The sequence below is a fragment of the Nycticebus coucang genome, chromosome 12, assembly GCF_027406575.1.
Source record: "Nycticebus coucang isolate mNycCou1 chromosome 12, mNycCou1.pri, whole genome shotgun sequence".
Taxonomy (NCBI): Eukaryota; Metazoa; Chordata; class Mammalia; order Primates; family Lorisidae; genus Nycticebus; species Nycticebus coucang.
Window position 1 is genome coordinate 28033502 of NC_069791.1, and position 15491 is coordinate 28048992.

Below are 15491 nucleotides of genomic sequence, written 5' to 3' on the forward strand. Positions count from 1 at the left end.
CTTGTCATTATGTCATCTTTACCCATTTATACCTTGAAATATCACATTTTAAATTTTGATATATTTTAATTTTATGAAACTATATGAAGAGTTGTACCAGGCTGCCCTTCTGCTAGCATGCTGACATGTCCCGTGAGAGATTTCTTGTCCTATCTGTGACTTATCTTAGAATCCCTGCAAACATTAAGAGTTATTTGCATTAATTCAACCACCATTTGGAGAGCAGTTTGGAGGTGTCAGGAACTGAGAATCACAGCCCCCAGGGAAGGTGTAGATTTTGTCGTTCCATCTTCTAAAACATCAAAGATCATGCAATGGTTGGCATTAACATACAAGACCAAACCTCACTCTTAGAACCTACATTTTCTTCATTAAGATATAGGAATGAACCACAAAACAGACTCAAACAGATTCTTCTTTTATAGACAGAAAAGACTTCATGAAGGAGGTGTATTTCCCCTTAAAAAGGGGATGGCTTTGTATTGATGTTTTTTTTTTTATTTTATTTTATTTATTTTTTGTTTGTTTGTTTTGTTTTTTTGGTAGAGACAGAGTCTCACTGTACCGCCCTCAGGTAGAGTGCCGTGGCATCACACGGCTCACAGCATCCTCTAACTCTTGGGCTTACGCGATTCTCTTGCCTCAGCCTCCCAAGCAGCTGGGACTACAGACGCCCGCCACAACACCCGGCTATTTTTTTTTGTTGTTGTTGCAGTTTGGCTGGGGCTTGGTTTGAACCCACCACCCTCGGCATATGGGGCCGGCGCCCTACTCACTGAGCCACAGGCACCGCCCCTGTATTGATGTTTTAAAAGAAAAAATGAAAGTTATTCCTGTCAAAGTGAGCATCACTAACAAGCGAAGAGGCAGAGAGAAGCTACTGGTCATTTAGAGGAAACTTGGAAAATGAGAGTGGTCAGAGCTGGGCACATGGTAGTTAAAAAGTTTGAGAGGGCATCGGGGGTAATCCGCTGGACCACGCTGTCTCTGCTCTTGCATAGGCAATAGGAGAGTAAGCCAGAGAACATTCTGTGATACTGATGCCATGGCAACCATCTAGGCATCATTAGATAATCTATAGAGCTGATTGTATAATACCCAGGATTTCGGGTACAAGCCAGAAATCCCTACTGGAAGGTGTTCATTACATGCCAACTAAACGGAACTGACACTTGAACATTTGATGCAAATCCTTCTAAATTACTCCCTAGCTCTTCTATTAGTAGAGCTAAATCAGTGCTTCAGAATTAAATTCTTGACCTAATATGGACATGTTTATATCTTTGCTACCTTTTTGGAGCTCCTATTATGTGTTATTCCATAAGCTGGGGCTTTTCTATTTTTCATCTCTGTTTCTCCTGACAACTCCACAAGGTGGTGGGAGCGTAATTGACGATTTACATGCAATCATTGTGAGGTTCACAGGGGTAAGGAAATTGTCCACGGTTGCACAACCAGTAAAGAACAAAGCCTGGGTTTGAACCCAGTTTCGTCTTGGTGTTTTGCGATACCATCCCACCTATTCCTGCTGGGGCACATGGTGACCCGTTTGTGTAGGTCTTTGGGAAGGGCTTGTCTTTGAGAGTGTGATGAGAGAATTCTGCCTCACTCCTTTTTGAGCCTTCCCCTCTCCCTGCCTTGATTCACGCCGTCTTCCCGCCTGTGCCCTTTGTGATTCAGCGTGCACATTGCCCATCTATCCTCCAGTCTTCTAGGGATTTCTTTATAATAAAAATACTGCCTCATTATGCTCCCTATTGCCTATAAAACAGAGTCTGTACCCTGTACTTTCCCACACAAAGATGTTATGACAATAGCCACGTGACCTCTAAGTCTTCTCCCAGACCCTTCTACCCTAGGTTCTGAAATCCTAAACACCTACTGGTTTCCCCAAGTCTATTTTCTGCCTTGGTATCTTTGTCCCTGCTGTTGTTCTCCACACTTAGACTTTGTTTATTCTTCAATAGCTGACTCAACTTCTCTTCTCTGAAACATTTCCCAGGCTGTGGTCCTCTGCGCCCCCTTCAGCAGAGGTTTGAAGGAAGGGGCTTCTCTGAACTGCTTTTGCATCCTTAAACGTTAGGTTGCCACTTAAGTCCTGCATATATATTTTTTTTCAGTACCCACTGCAGTGTTCGTGTAAGTTTCTCAATAACTACAGATGTCTAATGACAAAAAGAGCCTTTTGGCCCAAGAATATCTAGATTACACCAAAAGAAAAGAATCAGGTCTAAAAAAAGAACCATCTGTTTCTGTGTATAAGTGAGAAGTGCAGCATTGGAATTTCACTCACTGGGAAAGAATATAACTCACTGACCTTTCTGGCATTTGCAGTACCAGCCTGAAAGGGAAGCTCTTCCCTCTTCTAATGAAAAGACTTCAGGATCAAAGCCTTTCCCCCATGAAATTATTCTCTCTCCTTTACCTAGTGAGTGTGGTAGTGTCTCTTTAATTGAAATGAGAAGGGCACAGCCTCATCTCAGAAGTTCATCTTCAAGGTCACTGAGTGGTGAGCATTGCTGGAGTGAGCAGGGCTATGCCTTGGGTTAAAACAGGTCATGGTAAGAAAGAAGCGGGGCTTCAGAAAGAAGTCAGGGGTGATGGTCAGTGAAATCCGTTAGAAATGCACATTAACCTCTGCATACTTTATGGAAACACTTAACTAGTTTGCTTTATTTTAATAAAATACTTAAAGTATTTTAGTATGAAATATTCATTCTGCACCTTTAGGTAATAATTTTATTCTGCATTCATAATGTATAACAGGGTACTCTGGGTTTATGTAAAACTTAGAATAAATGACCTTATCAGTAATCTGATACTCTAAGATTGAAGTGGAAGGAATATACCTATGCAAGAGAAGTTATAAAAAAGAAAAAAATACTCCTGCTCTGCAACACTTTAAAAGCAAGGTTAGAAGGAACCAGTTCTCTTTCTTGTCCTGTTGTGTTTGTCACTGTCATCATTTCTTCTTCCTCCTCGTTTTTTTTTCTCTGAAGATAAGGATTTCTTTAATCATAAAATTTGTAAGTTTTGCTACCTAAGTGTTAATGAAGCTTTAGTTAAATGACTGTTTTTCCTATCCTAGAAGGCAATATTACTAAATGTGAGTTTGTTTGTTTGAGACAAAGTCTCACTATGTCACTCTCAGTAGAGTGCTGTGGTATCACAGCTCACAGCAAGTTCAAACTCTTGGGCTTAAGTGATTCTCTTGCCTCATCCACCCAAGTACCTGGGACTACAGGTGCCTGCCACAATGCCCAGCTATTTTTTTTTTGTTGCAGTTGTCATTGTTGTTTAGCTGGCCCAGGCTGGATTTGAACCTGCCAGCCTTGGTGCATGTTGCCTGCGCCGTAACCCCTGCACTACAGGCACCAAGCCTAAATGTGAGTTTGAATATCTAAGATTACTTTACTAGTTACCTATTTTTTTTACAAACATCACAGTTAGCAATAAATTTGTAAATAATAGAGCTATCGTTATTTTTCTTGTAACTGATAATTATTCCAACTATACCCCTCAGCAGAATCTAGTTCCCTTTCTTTTTGGCTAGAATGAGACCCTCATCGTAAAGGCTGTTTCATAAATTACAAGCAGACCAGCTGCAACAGAGAAGTATAATAATAGGTATTTAGCCACTATGGTGAAACGGACTAAAGGTCACAGGTGAGAAATGAAAACCTAATATTTCAGGAATGTAGAATGTGGTCATTGAAAGAGACATCTATTCACAGTCATCTAGTCCCTTGGTTTCCTAATGCTGGAAATTGGAATCATTTTTTAAAGTATAAATTACCGGAATCCATCCTGAGATTCTGACTCAGTAAATTTGGGGTGTGGCCCAGGACTCTATGATTCTGATTTGTCACTGGGCTCATTTGGAAACCAGTCATTTAGGCTAATGCTCTAATTTCAGGATGAAACCCCTTGTCAACGTTTTGATAAAGGATAGGCTAATTTTTTATCCGCTCCAGTGACAGAACAAGATCTTACAAGTTAGAGCTTTCCTTTTTCTACAAAGCTTTCTTAAAAGTTTATGCTTTCTGTGAGCCAAGATCTTCTTCCTTAGGATTTTCACTTGCTGGTTCTGGTTTTGCCTCAGTCATAGAAATGTGGTGTATCTGTTGTTCAAGTTTGTGTTTCTTTAGTTACTAGGAAACACGTATTCCTGTGTGCATTAACACCTAATTTCTTTTGGTTTTCTGTTAAGTAGTTTCCCCATTTTTCTACTGTTTCACCTTTTAATCATGCATAAGCACTCTATGTGTCATGGGTATTAATCTTTTGTCTCATATTATTGTACATATTTTCCCAATTTATAGTGGGTTACCTACCGGTTTTATATGCATGTATGAGGGTGTATGCATATATACTACATATAATCCCAAATCTCTATGGAACATTTTAGTGTTTTTCCTAGCTTCTTGCCATCCAGAAATTTGATAGGCATGACATTTCTAAACAATATCCTACATTAACAATACAAAAATTTTACCTAAAACTTTCCAAATCATATACTTTTGTGCAAGTAATATAGCATGCCAACCTCTAAAGGGTATTGACTGTTGACAGGAAATTCCACTCCCTTTGTTCAAATTAATCCTCCCTGGTTTTTATTGTAAGGTGTATTTTTCCTTTGAGTGCCCTGTGTGGTCCTTTTTAAAAAGAGGAAAACATCATTATGCTTCACATTTTTAAGCTTCTGGCAGCCAGAGACTGTTAATTTGCTTGCTTATTTAGAACTCAGGGAAGCTTTTCTTTCTAACTTTCTTTTGTAGCTTAGTAACCAAAACTCAACCTCAGACCTGCCTTTAAATTGTTTTCCGCCACCTTCTGAGTTTTATTCTATCTCTCCCCATTCCCGGGCCTCTTCGGAAGTGGGAGGAATGAAGTCATTGTGTTGCAGTCCCTATGGCTGAGGGACACTGCTCATGACTAACCCCCGAGCCACTTTGATCAGGAAAAGACCTCCCCGTAAGCCAGAGATCTAGTCCTCACAAGCTACCAGACCCAGTGTCACTGTGTGGAATGGAAGCTGCGTGTACACTGCAGAGGAAATTTGGTTGTTGTTTCAAAAATTAGCAACAGCCAAGCAAACCATTGAAACCCAAAAGATTGCATTAGGCCTAAAGTGTTCTAATTGATTGGGCCAAATATACACATGGTTGAGTATTACCAAGCTTTAACCATAAAGATTATTATTTCAGTCATTAATATCAAAGGAGATTATAATAACCATATGATTTGGCCACCATGTTTGCTTTTATCATAAAATAGACTTGTGTATCCATGCTTCCTCTTTCCTTTGTACAGACAACGCAGTCAATTTAAGACATAGGAATTATTGACTAGGCAGGGAGAAGGATAGGGTAGAAAAGGAAAAATCATCCCTTCTCTTTCTATCTCTCCCCTTTTCCCCTTTCCTGGGTAACCCACTAAAGTATGAAAGAAGAGAAGCCAACTTTACACCTGCTGGGAGTCATTGGCATAGCAAGCAACAGAGACATGGCCTTTCCTACATTGAATCAGAAGTAATTCAGCACAAAATTTGTAAGAAAACAAATGCTAAATGTATGTGCTGCTTTCTGTTTTCCTTTAGTACCCACCTTCAGTCTCTGTATCATAAATACCCTGGAAAGTATAATATGCTATTTTCCCGATTTCTTCTGATTTGGCTTATATGGTCTTTCTCTTCAATGGAAGAGGTTCAGGGAAAGGGAAAATTAAATGGGTAAATGTGGAATTACCATTCAATTAGTACTTAGACCATGCAAATTGTCAGATAGCTAAAATACTCCTGTCTGTCCTTCACTGCCAAACCTTAAAACAAGAAATACATGAGGTAGCCAGCATAACTTGCCGGAGGACATAAACTCTGTCATTGCATAGGAGTCAATAAACATTAATTGGTGATATTGATCCCGCCTCCTGTTGGCAGGCATAGGGAAAGGCTTTCTGCAGGCCTTTTGTGCTATTATTGGGAGGAAAAAAATGTCAGGTGAAAGTTCCAGGTAGTGAGGGGAAAGTGGGGTGAGAAGATATTTCTATAGGAGAAAAAATAGGACTATATTTTATCTAAAGGGGAAAAAATATGACATTTAAAATGTTGCAGTCTTAATTACCATAGGACCATTTCAAGGCTGCCTATTGGTAAACCCAGAGTTTATTATCCCAGTGAGCGCCGCATTGTGGAAGGGCTTTGTGAGAGAAACAGCATGAAATGTTGGCATATTTCTGGCTTTCATATACATTACTGCCTCATTTAAAACCTGCACAACTTTGAACCACAGGATGTGTATTTGTCATTTTTATGGATTATCCTCTATTGCCATCTAATGAGCCTTAGGAAGGGTCTTTCGGTTGAGAAGGAGCTATCCTACCTTTACCACCACCACCCCCGTTTTTAAAAACTACTTGCAGTTCTTACTTCACTCACTTGTAATCCTCAGGTCGCCTCCCCTGAGGTGCCGGCCTCAACTGAACTTTCAGCCATCATTTTGCCCCCACCTTGCTTTGCGTTCATGGTAATTCTGTGCCTTTCTAGGTTTGCTGTGGAATTTGTCCTCCAATGACAAGCTCAAGAATCTCATGATCACAGAAGCCTTGCTCACCCTGACTGAGCATATCATCATCCCCTACTCGGGCTGGCCTGAGGGAGACTACCCCAAAGCCAACGGCTTGCTGGATTTTGATATATTCTACAACGTCACCGGATGCCTGAGGTAATGCCACTCTGGGCCTCACCCAGATAAAAGACGTCATCAGAATTAGGTAGCCCCAAAGAAGTCAGGATATATGCTGCCTTTCGATCCTTCCTCTAGTTACATAGTTCATTTCTGGAGAGACTCTTGTTTGGACAGTAACTGAGAGAATTTATTATGATAAGTTGTTTATTTTTTTATCTCCACCCTTAATCACACAGTGTCAAACATTATGTTAACTAGGGAGAGTTGCATAAAGGCAAATAAGAAAATCCTAGGCCGGGTGCAGTGGCTCATACCTATAGTCCTAGCCCTCTGAGGACAGACCCACCTGAACAAGAGCAAGACCCCAGTTTCTGGGCATTGTGGTGGGTGCCTGTAGTCCCAGCTACTCGGGAGGCTGAGGCAAGAGAATCAGTTGAGCCCAGGAGTTTGAGGTTGCTGTGAGCTACGATGCCATGGCACTCTACCCGGGGATGACAAAGTGAGACTTTGTCTCAGAAATACAAAAAGAATTAGGGTGCCGACCACATACATTGGAACTGGCAGGTCTGAACCTGGCCAGGGCCTGCTAAACAACAATGACAACTACAACAACAAAATAGCTGGGCCTTGTGGTAGGCACCTGTGGTCCCAGCTACTCAGGAGGCTGAGGCAAGAGAATCGCTTGAGCCCAAGAGTTTGAGGTTGCTGTGAGCTATGATGTTACAGCACTCTACTGAGGATGACAAAGTGAGACTGGGTCTCAAAGAAAAGAAAAGAAAATCGGGCGGCGCCTGTGGCTCAACGGGTAGGGCGCCAGTCCCATATGCCGGAGGTGGCGGGTTCAAGCCCAGCCCCGGCCAAAAATAAAAAAAAAAAAAAAAGAAAAGAAAATCTTTTTTTTGTAGAGACAGAGTCTCACTCCATGGCCCTCAGTAGAGCGCCGTGGCATCACACAGCTCACAGCAACCTCCAACTCCTGGGCTTAGGCGATTCTCCCGCCTCAGCCTCCCGAGTAGCTGGGACTACAGGCGCCCGCCACAAAGCCCGGCTATTTTTTTGTTGCAGTTTGGCCGGGGCTGGGCTTGAACCCGCCACCCTCGGTATATGGGGCCGGCACCCTGCTCACTGAGCCACAGGCGCCACCCCAAGAAAAGAAAATCTTTAAGGAATATTTAATCTAGCAAGGAACACACATGGGCAAATGAACTAGAATACAGCTATGAGGAAATGTGTCATGGCGGCAGTTCTCCGAGCTTGGCCACTGGGCCAGTGGTCAGCATCACCAGGAGCTTGTTAGAATTCTCAGGCCCCAGCCCAGACCTGCCAAATCAGAAACTGTCAGGGCTGGCTCAGCTATCTAGTTTTAACAAGCCCTCAAGGTATTCTGTTGGCCGCTGAAGTGCTGAAGTGCTGCGGCAAGGCAGAACAAAGGGCTATTCACAGGGCAGGGAAGACCTGGAAGATGCTGGAGAAGAGCTGCCAAGGGCACTGGGCCTGGGCCGGCTGTTTGGTAGTCAGAAGTTCTTTAAAGGTGAAGAACATTTTGTGTCATAAAATTCTCTGTGGTGGCTTCTACTGCCTTATCATGTTAAACAGAGTTCTTTTTTTTTTTTTTTTTTTTTTATTGTTGGGGATTCATTGAGGGTACAATAAGCCAGGTTACACTGATTGCAATTGTTAGGTAAAGTCCCTCTTGCAATCATGTCTTGCCCCCATAAAGTGTGACACACACCAAGGCCCCACCCCCCTCCCTCCTTCCCTCTTTCTGCTTTTCCTCCTCCCCCCATAACCTTAATTGTTATTAATTGTCCTCATATCAAAATTGAGTACATAGGATTCAGGCTTCTCCATTCTTGTGATGCTTTACTAAGAATAATGTCTTCCACTTCCATCCAGGTTAATACGAAGGATGTAAAGTCTCCATTTTTTTTAATAGTTGAATAGTATTCCATGGTATACATATACCACAGCTTGTTTTTTTGTGTTTTTTGGGTTTTTTTGTAGAGACAGAGTTTCACTTTATGGCCCTCGGTAGAGTGCCATGGCATCACACAGTTTACAGCAACCTCCCAACTCCTGGGCTTAAGAGATTCTCTTGCCTCAGCCTCCCAAGTAGCTGGGACTACAGGCACCCGCCACAACGCCTGGCTATTTTTTTGTTGCAGTTTGGCCGGGGCCGGCACCTTACCCACTGAGCCACAGGCGCCACCCCACAGCTTGTTAATCCATTCCTGAGTTGGTGGGCATTTAGGCTGTTTCCACATTTTGGCGATTGTAAATTGAGCTGCAATAAACATTCTAGTACAAGTGTCCTTATGATAAAAGGATTTTTTTTCCTTCTGGGTAGATGCCCAGTAATGGGATTGCAGGATCAAATGGGAGGTCTGGCTTGAGTGCTTTGAGGTTTCTCCATACTTCCTTCCAGAAAGGTTGTACTAGTTTGCAGTCCCACCAGCAGTGTAAAAGTGTTCCCTTCTCTCCACATCCACGCCAGCATCTGCAGTTTTGAGATTTTGTGATGTGGGCCATTCTCACTGGGGTTAGATGGTATCTCAGGGTTGTTTTGATTTGCATTTCTCTAATATATAGAGATGATGAACATTTTTTCATATGTTTGTTAGCCATTTGTCTGTCATCTTTAGAGAAGGTTCTATTCATGTCTCTTGCCCATTGATATATGGGATTGTTGGCTTTTTTCATGTGGATTAATTTGAGTTCTCTATAGATCCTAGTTATCAAGCTTTCGTCTGATTGAAAATATGCAAATATCCTTTCCCATTGTGTAGGTTGTCTCTTTGCTTTGGTTATTGTCTCCTTAGCTGTACAGAAGCTTTTCAGTTTAATGAAATCCCATTTGTTTATTTTTGTTGTTGTTGCAATTGCCATGGCAGTCTTCTTCATGAAGTCTTTCCCCAGGCCAGTATCTTCCAGTGTTTTTCCTGTGCTTTCTTGGAGGATTTTTATTGTTTCATGCCTTAAATTTAAGTCCTTTATCCATTTTGAATCAATTTTTGTGAGTGGGGAAAGGTGTGGGTCCAGTTTCAGTCTTTTACATGTAGACATCCAGTTCTCCCAACACCATTTATTGAATAGGGAGTCTTTCCCCCCAAGGTATGTTCTTGTTTGGTTTATCGAAGATTAGGTGGTTGTAAGATGTTAGTTTCATTTCTTGGTTTTCCATTCGATTCCAAGTGTCTAGTCTCTGTTTTTGTGCCAGTACCATGGTGTCTTGACCACTATGGCTTTGTAGTACAGACTAAAATCTGGTATGCTGATGCCCCCAGCTTTATTTTTATTACTAAGAACTGCCTTAGCTATACGGGGTTTTTTCCGGTTCCATACAAAACGCAGAATCATTTTCTCCAAATCTTGAAAGTACGATGTTGGTATTTTGATAGGAATGGCATTGAATAGGTAGATTGCTTTGGGAAGTATAGACATTTTAACAATGTTGATTCTTCCCATCCATGAGCATGGTATGTTCTTCCATTTGTTAATATCCTCTGCTATTTCCTTTCTGAGGAATTCATAGTTTTCTTTATAGAGGTCCTTCACCTCCTTCGTTAGGTATATTCCTAGGTATTTCGTTTTCTTTGAAACTATGGTGAAGGGAATTGTGTCCTTAATTAGCTTCTCATCTTGACTGTTATTGGTGTATACAAAGGCTACTGACTTGTGGACATTGATTTTATATCCTGAAACATTGCTGTATTTTTTGATGACTTCTAGGAGTCTTGTGGTTGAGTCTTTGGGGTTCTCTAAGTATAAAATCATGTCGTCAGCAAAGAGGGAGGGTTTGACCTCCTCTGCTCCCATTTGGATTCCCTTTATTTCCTTGTCTTGCCTAATTGTATTGGCTAGAACTTCTATCACTATGTTGAATAGTAAAGGTGACAGAGGACAACCTTGTCTGGTTCCAGTTCTAAGAGGAAAAGCTTTCAGTTTTACTCCATTCAGTAAAATATTAGCTGTGGGTTTATCATAGAGAGCTTCAATCAGTTTTAGAAATGTGCCACCTATACCTATACTCTTCAGTGTTCTAATTAGAAAAGGATGCTGGATTTTATCAAATGCTTTTTCTGCGTCTATTGAGAGGATCATGTGATCTTTATTTTTGCCTCTGTTAATACGGTGGATAACGTTTATGGACTTGCGTATGTTAAACCAGCCTTGCATCCCTGGGATGAAGCCTACTTGATCATGATGAATGACTTTTTTGATGATAAGCTGTAATCTATTGGCTAGAATTTTGTCGAGAATTTTTGCATCCATATTCATGAGTGAGATTGGTCTGAAATTCTCCTTTTTGTTAAACAGAGTTCTTAATATGGCTGATGTATCAATCAGGACCTTTTCCATTGAAAATGGCAGAAACTGAATGTAACCTCACTGAAACCAAGTAGGGACTCACCCGTCCACGAGTCTGAGATGTTGAAGGTCACTTGTGGAAATGGAGGAAGTGTACCCTGACTTCAGTCCTTTCCTAGGACAGAAATTCAGCATCCCTCACTCTTTTTCTAGTTTTATGTGATTTCTGCTCTCTTGCTTTGCATGTTGGACTCATTCTTTACAAATGCAAACTAGCCTTATCTTCTGAGCAGATAATCACAGACAGCTCTTGCTTAGCCACAGACAGAAAAAGTGCACCTCTTTCTTCAAATGATGGTGCCAACCTCAGGAAGGTTCATGCCTAGCCTTGCTTAGAAAGGTATATACGATTTGAGTCACTGTCACCTGTTTTATAGATACCTACTTTATAGCCAGAATGGAAAGGTCTGTTCTAAAACAAGAGGGATAGAAATACTTGCTAGGCAAACAAAACAAAAATGGAAGACACCTTGGTCCATCACAGCATACACACCATTTACAGTCTATCCACAGTCTTCTTTACCGCTTCCCCCGCCCCCCGTATACCTACTTCATACCCACGAAAGTACTTGCCTTTCCTTAGATGTCATAGGCACTTTCATGTAGTCAGAGGCTTCATTTAATTTTATCTGCCTGGTAAATATTTTCTATTATCAGCCTGTTGAATATTTAATCTCCTAATCGTTTAACATCAAAGATAAAGTTCACCTTTTCTGTGAAAGACTGTCCTGATTCCCCAGCAAAAAACACTGCCTCTTCCTAAGGGCTCAGATAGCATTTTATGGGCAAGTCACCATTGTTGTAGGTTTTATCACCTTGCTCGTTTATGATGAGTTGTTTACACAGCTTTTCTACTGGATTGGGAGCTCCTTTAAAGCTAGGTCCCTACATTAAAAAAAAATCTTCAGGCTGTGGCTCAGTGAGTAGGGTGCTGCCCATATATCAAAGGTGGTAGGTTCAATCCCGGCCCCAGCCAAACTGCCAGAAAAAAATAGCCAGACGTATGGCGGGCACCTGTAGTCCCAGCTACTTGGGAGGCTGAAACGAGAGAATCGCCTAAGCCCAAAGCTGGAGGTTGCTATGAGCTGCGATGGCACAGCACTCTACCCAGGGTGACAAAGTGAGACTTTGTCTCAAAAAAAAAAAAAATCTTTAGGCTCAGCACCGTAGCACAGTGGTTACAGCGCCAGCCACATAGACCGAGGCTGGTGGGTTTGAACCCAGCCTGGGTCAGCTAAACAACAATGACAACTGCAACAAAAAATAGCCAGGCATTGTGGTGGGCGCCTGTAGTCCCAGCTACTTGGAAGGCTTAGGCAAGAGAATCACTTAAGTGCAAGAATCTGAAGTTGTTGTGAGCTGTGACGCCAAGGTATTCTACCCAGGGCAACATAATAAGACTCTCTCTCCAAAGAAAAAGGTCTTTAGTCTCCGACACCTAGGAAAGTTTCTGGCACATAGTAAGTAAGCATAAAGTATGTGAATGAAATGATTAAGTGAATGAGTGAACAAACAAAAATATATAGTGAATTAGTGAATAACCAAGTCTGGTAAGAATATGGGATCGGGGGTAGAAAATAAACAGGAATTAGAAGCATAGACTAAGGCCAGATTGTGGGGCCATGTTAAAGAGTTAATTTTTTTCTCCTCTAATCAAAATTAACTACTGTGGAGGACAGAAATCTAGTTATTTTTGTGTGAAAAATAAGGCACATACCAACAGGAAAGATGGATTGTAAAGGTGAAAACCCAAAGGCAAAGGTGTTAAGTTACAAGTGTCTTCCTGTAGGTCCCCTTTAAATCAAGGAGTAGAAGATACGCATAGTTTGACTGAAGCAGTGGCCTGGTTGGCACATATTTTTCAGAACATGTAAGTATTCAGCCAGTCAGAATGACACCTTCCAAACTGTTTCCAAAACAATCCAAACGGCTCTTTTGAACTGCTTCCAAAAACAGAGTATAGCAGAGATCTGGAAATTGTATGCCATAGAGCAGGCATCCTCAAACTTTTTAAATGGGGGGCCAGTTCACTGTCCCTCAGACCGTTGGAGGGCTGGACTATAGTTTAAAAAAAAAACAAAACTATGAACAAATTCCTATGCACACTGCACATATCTTATTTTGAAGTAAAAAACAAAACGGGAACAAATACAATCACACCACCTCATGTGGCCCGTGGGCCGCAGTTTGAGGACACCTGCCATAGTGTATATGCTTACTAAACTATCCATTGTTATTTCATCTGTATATCAAATTTATAAAAACAATAGCTCACATTTACTGTTATTATATTCCAGAAACGGTTCTAAATGCTCTATGAGGATTTTCTCAGTTTATTCTCAACATCAGCCTTTATGAAGTAGATTTCCCCCATTTTATAGATGAGGAAACTAGCTCAAAAGGTTCAATGATTTTTTCCAGAGTCATGTAGCTAACAATAGATGGAGCTGGAATTCAAATCCGGGAACTCTGTCTTCAAAGCCGAAGCTCCTCATTTAATCAGCATGTACATTAATGTCTGTCACATGTGCACAGACCAGGTTCATGTGGGTGAAACCTCTGTTCTTCGTGATCTGCCAGCGTCAGAGGTGTCAGATAAACCAGTCTATAGCCATATTCATTTCTCATTCTGGGCATTGCCCCTACACTCCAGTGCTTTTGTTCTGGAAATTCTGTGCATGTAGAAGTCTTTGCCACATTTCTGATAATCAGAGAAGATACAAAAGAAGCAGCAGGGGCGGCACCTGTGGCTCAGTGGGTAGGGCGCAGGCCCCATATACCGGAGGTGGCAGGTTCAAACCCAGCCCCAGCCAAAAACTGCAAAAATAAATAAATAAATAAATAAAAAGCAGCAGCATATGAATGAACTGGGACGTCTTTCTGAGACCGGAGACGGCAATGCAGTCGACTTCAGGCTAGAGGTCACAATGTGTACAAAGGCCACCAGGTGAATATTCAGAATGTAAGAATATTCACCTGGTGGCCTTTGTACATATTGTGAGAATGTAAGAAAAGAACTTCAAATAGTGTCCATTTCCAGAGTGTTAAGGGAGTACAAGTATTTTAGGTTACATGGATCAGATCACTTCTGTCACGCTTGAGTTCCAGCTATAGGTGGGACTGTCACCCAAATGATGTTCATTGTACACATTAGGGAAATTTTTGCTTGGGCCCCCCCCCCCCCCGTTAATTTCCTCTGAGTTTTACTTTTAATTTACTCTGTGTGCTTGTTGGTTAGTGCCAATTTAATAGTGAGTACATGTGGTGCTTGTTTCTCCACTCTTGAGAAACTAAAAACTTTTATTTATATATTTATTTAGTTTTTGAAACAGAGTCTCACTTTGTCACCCACAGTAGAGTGCCATGCAGTCTTAGCTCACAGCAACCTCTAAATCTTGGGCTCAAACAATTCTCTTGCCTGAGCTTCCCGAGTAGCTGGGACCACAGGTGCCCACCATAATGCCCAGCTATTTTTAGAGATGAGATCTCACTCTTGCTCAGGCTGGTCTCGAACTCTTGAGCTCAGGCAATCCTCCTTCTGCAGCCTCCTAAAAACTTTTTTAAAAATATGTCAACAAACTCGTAACAATCTTAGCTGAATAAAAAGATCATAAATGGCAGCAAATATCTTAATTGCCACAGATGGATTTGAGATATTTTTCCTCCTTATGTGTTGAGAGCCGGTAGTGAGCTGAATTGGCAACATGAACTGTGTGGTGTTTTTGACCTTATGTTCAACTACTTTGTAGAAAACCTTTCGTATAAACCAGTGACTTTTCCCCTTTAGACTAGAGTTCACATTGCGATCATTTCCGGTCTGCGTATGGCAATGGTGCAGAGTAAATCTGTTCTGCAGGTAAAATGTTTGCTTTAGTAATGAACTTGTGGCAGTGATGCCAGTTCTGCCCACCTGGGGCTGCTACGGCAAGATGAGATTCATAGAGGCGAACATGCACAGCTTATCCTTCAAGAAAGCCAACATCATCAGGTGCACCATCTTTGCCAGGGGGCAGATCATTTATCTGCAGGATTAGCATCTACCTGCAACAGCGTTTACCTTGGCCCTTGGTGATTCCTTTAGGTCCCTTTGCAGTGCCATACTTCTCGTAAGTCCCACTGAAAGATGATGAAAATTTTGCCATTGAGATAACAATGTTCATGTGCAAGTTTCAATTTTTTTCTTAAATAATATTATACTCGTGTAATGAGCAGTAAAATCCAAGTTAGGAGAGGAAAAATCACTTGTACACTCTAGCGTGTCCTGCCAGTAAGAATGATTGTTCACATCTAGAGTCCCAAGCACTGTGGGAGGCCGAGGTGGGTGGATTGCCTGGGCTCAGAGGTTCGAGACCTGTATGAACAACAGTGAGCCAGAGTAAGACCCCATCTCTACTAACATAAAAAAAAACAGCCAGACCTTGTGGTGGGTGTCTGTAA

At 41.6% G+C, this 15491-nt stretch overlaps 1 protein-coding gene across 2 annotated transcripts in view; it reads left to right on the forward strand.

Moving 5' to 3' along the window:
• The window catches only part of PKP2 (plakophilin 2), a 118075-nt gene that overhangs the window by 41610 nt on the left and 60974 nt on the right, over positions 1–15491 (forward strand). For both annotated transcript variants that reach the window (XR_008373380.1, XM_053556933.1), the window contains exon 6: positions 6545–6722. Coding sequence is in view for 1 of the 2 variants with exons in the window: in XM_053556933.1 (XP_053412908.1) it covers positions 6545–6722 (178 nt within the window). In the remaining variant the exon portion in view is untranslated. The remainder of the gene's footprint in view (positions 1–6544; positions 6723–15491) is intronic.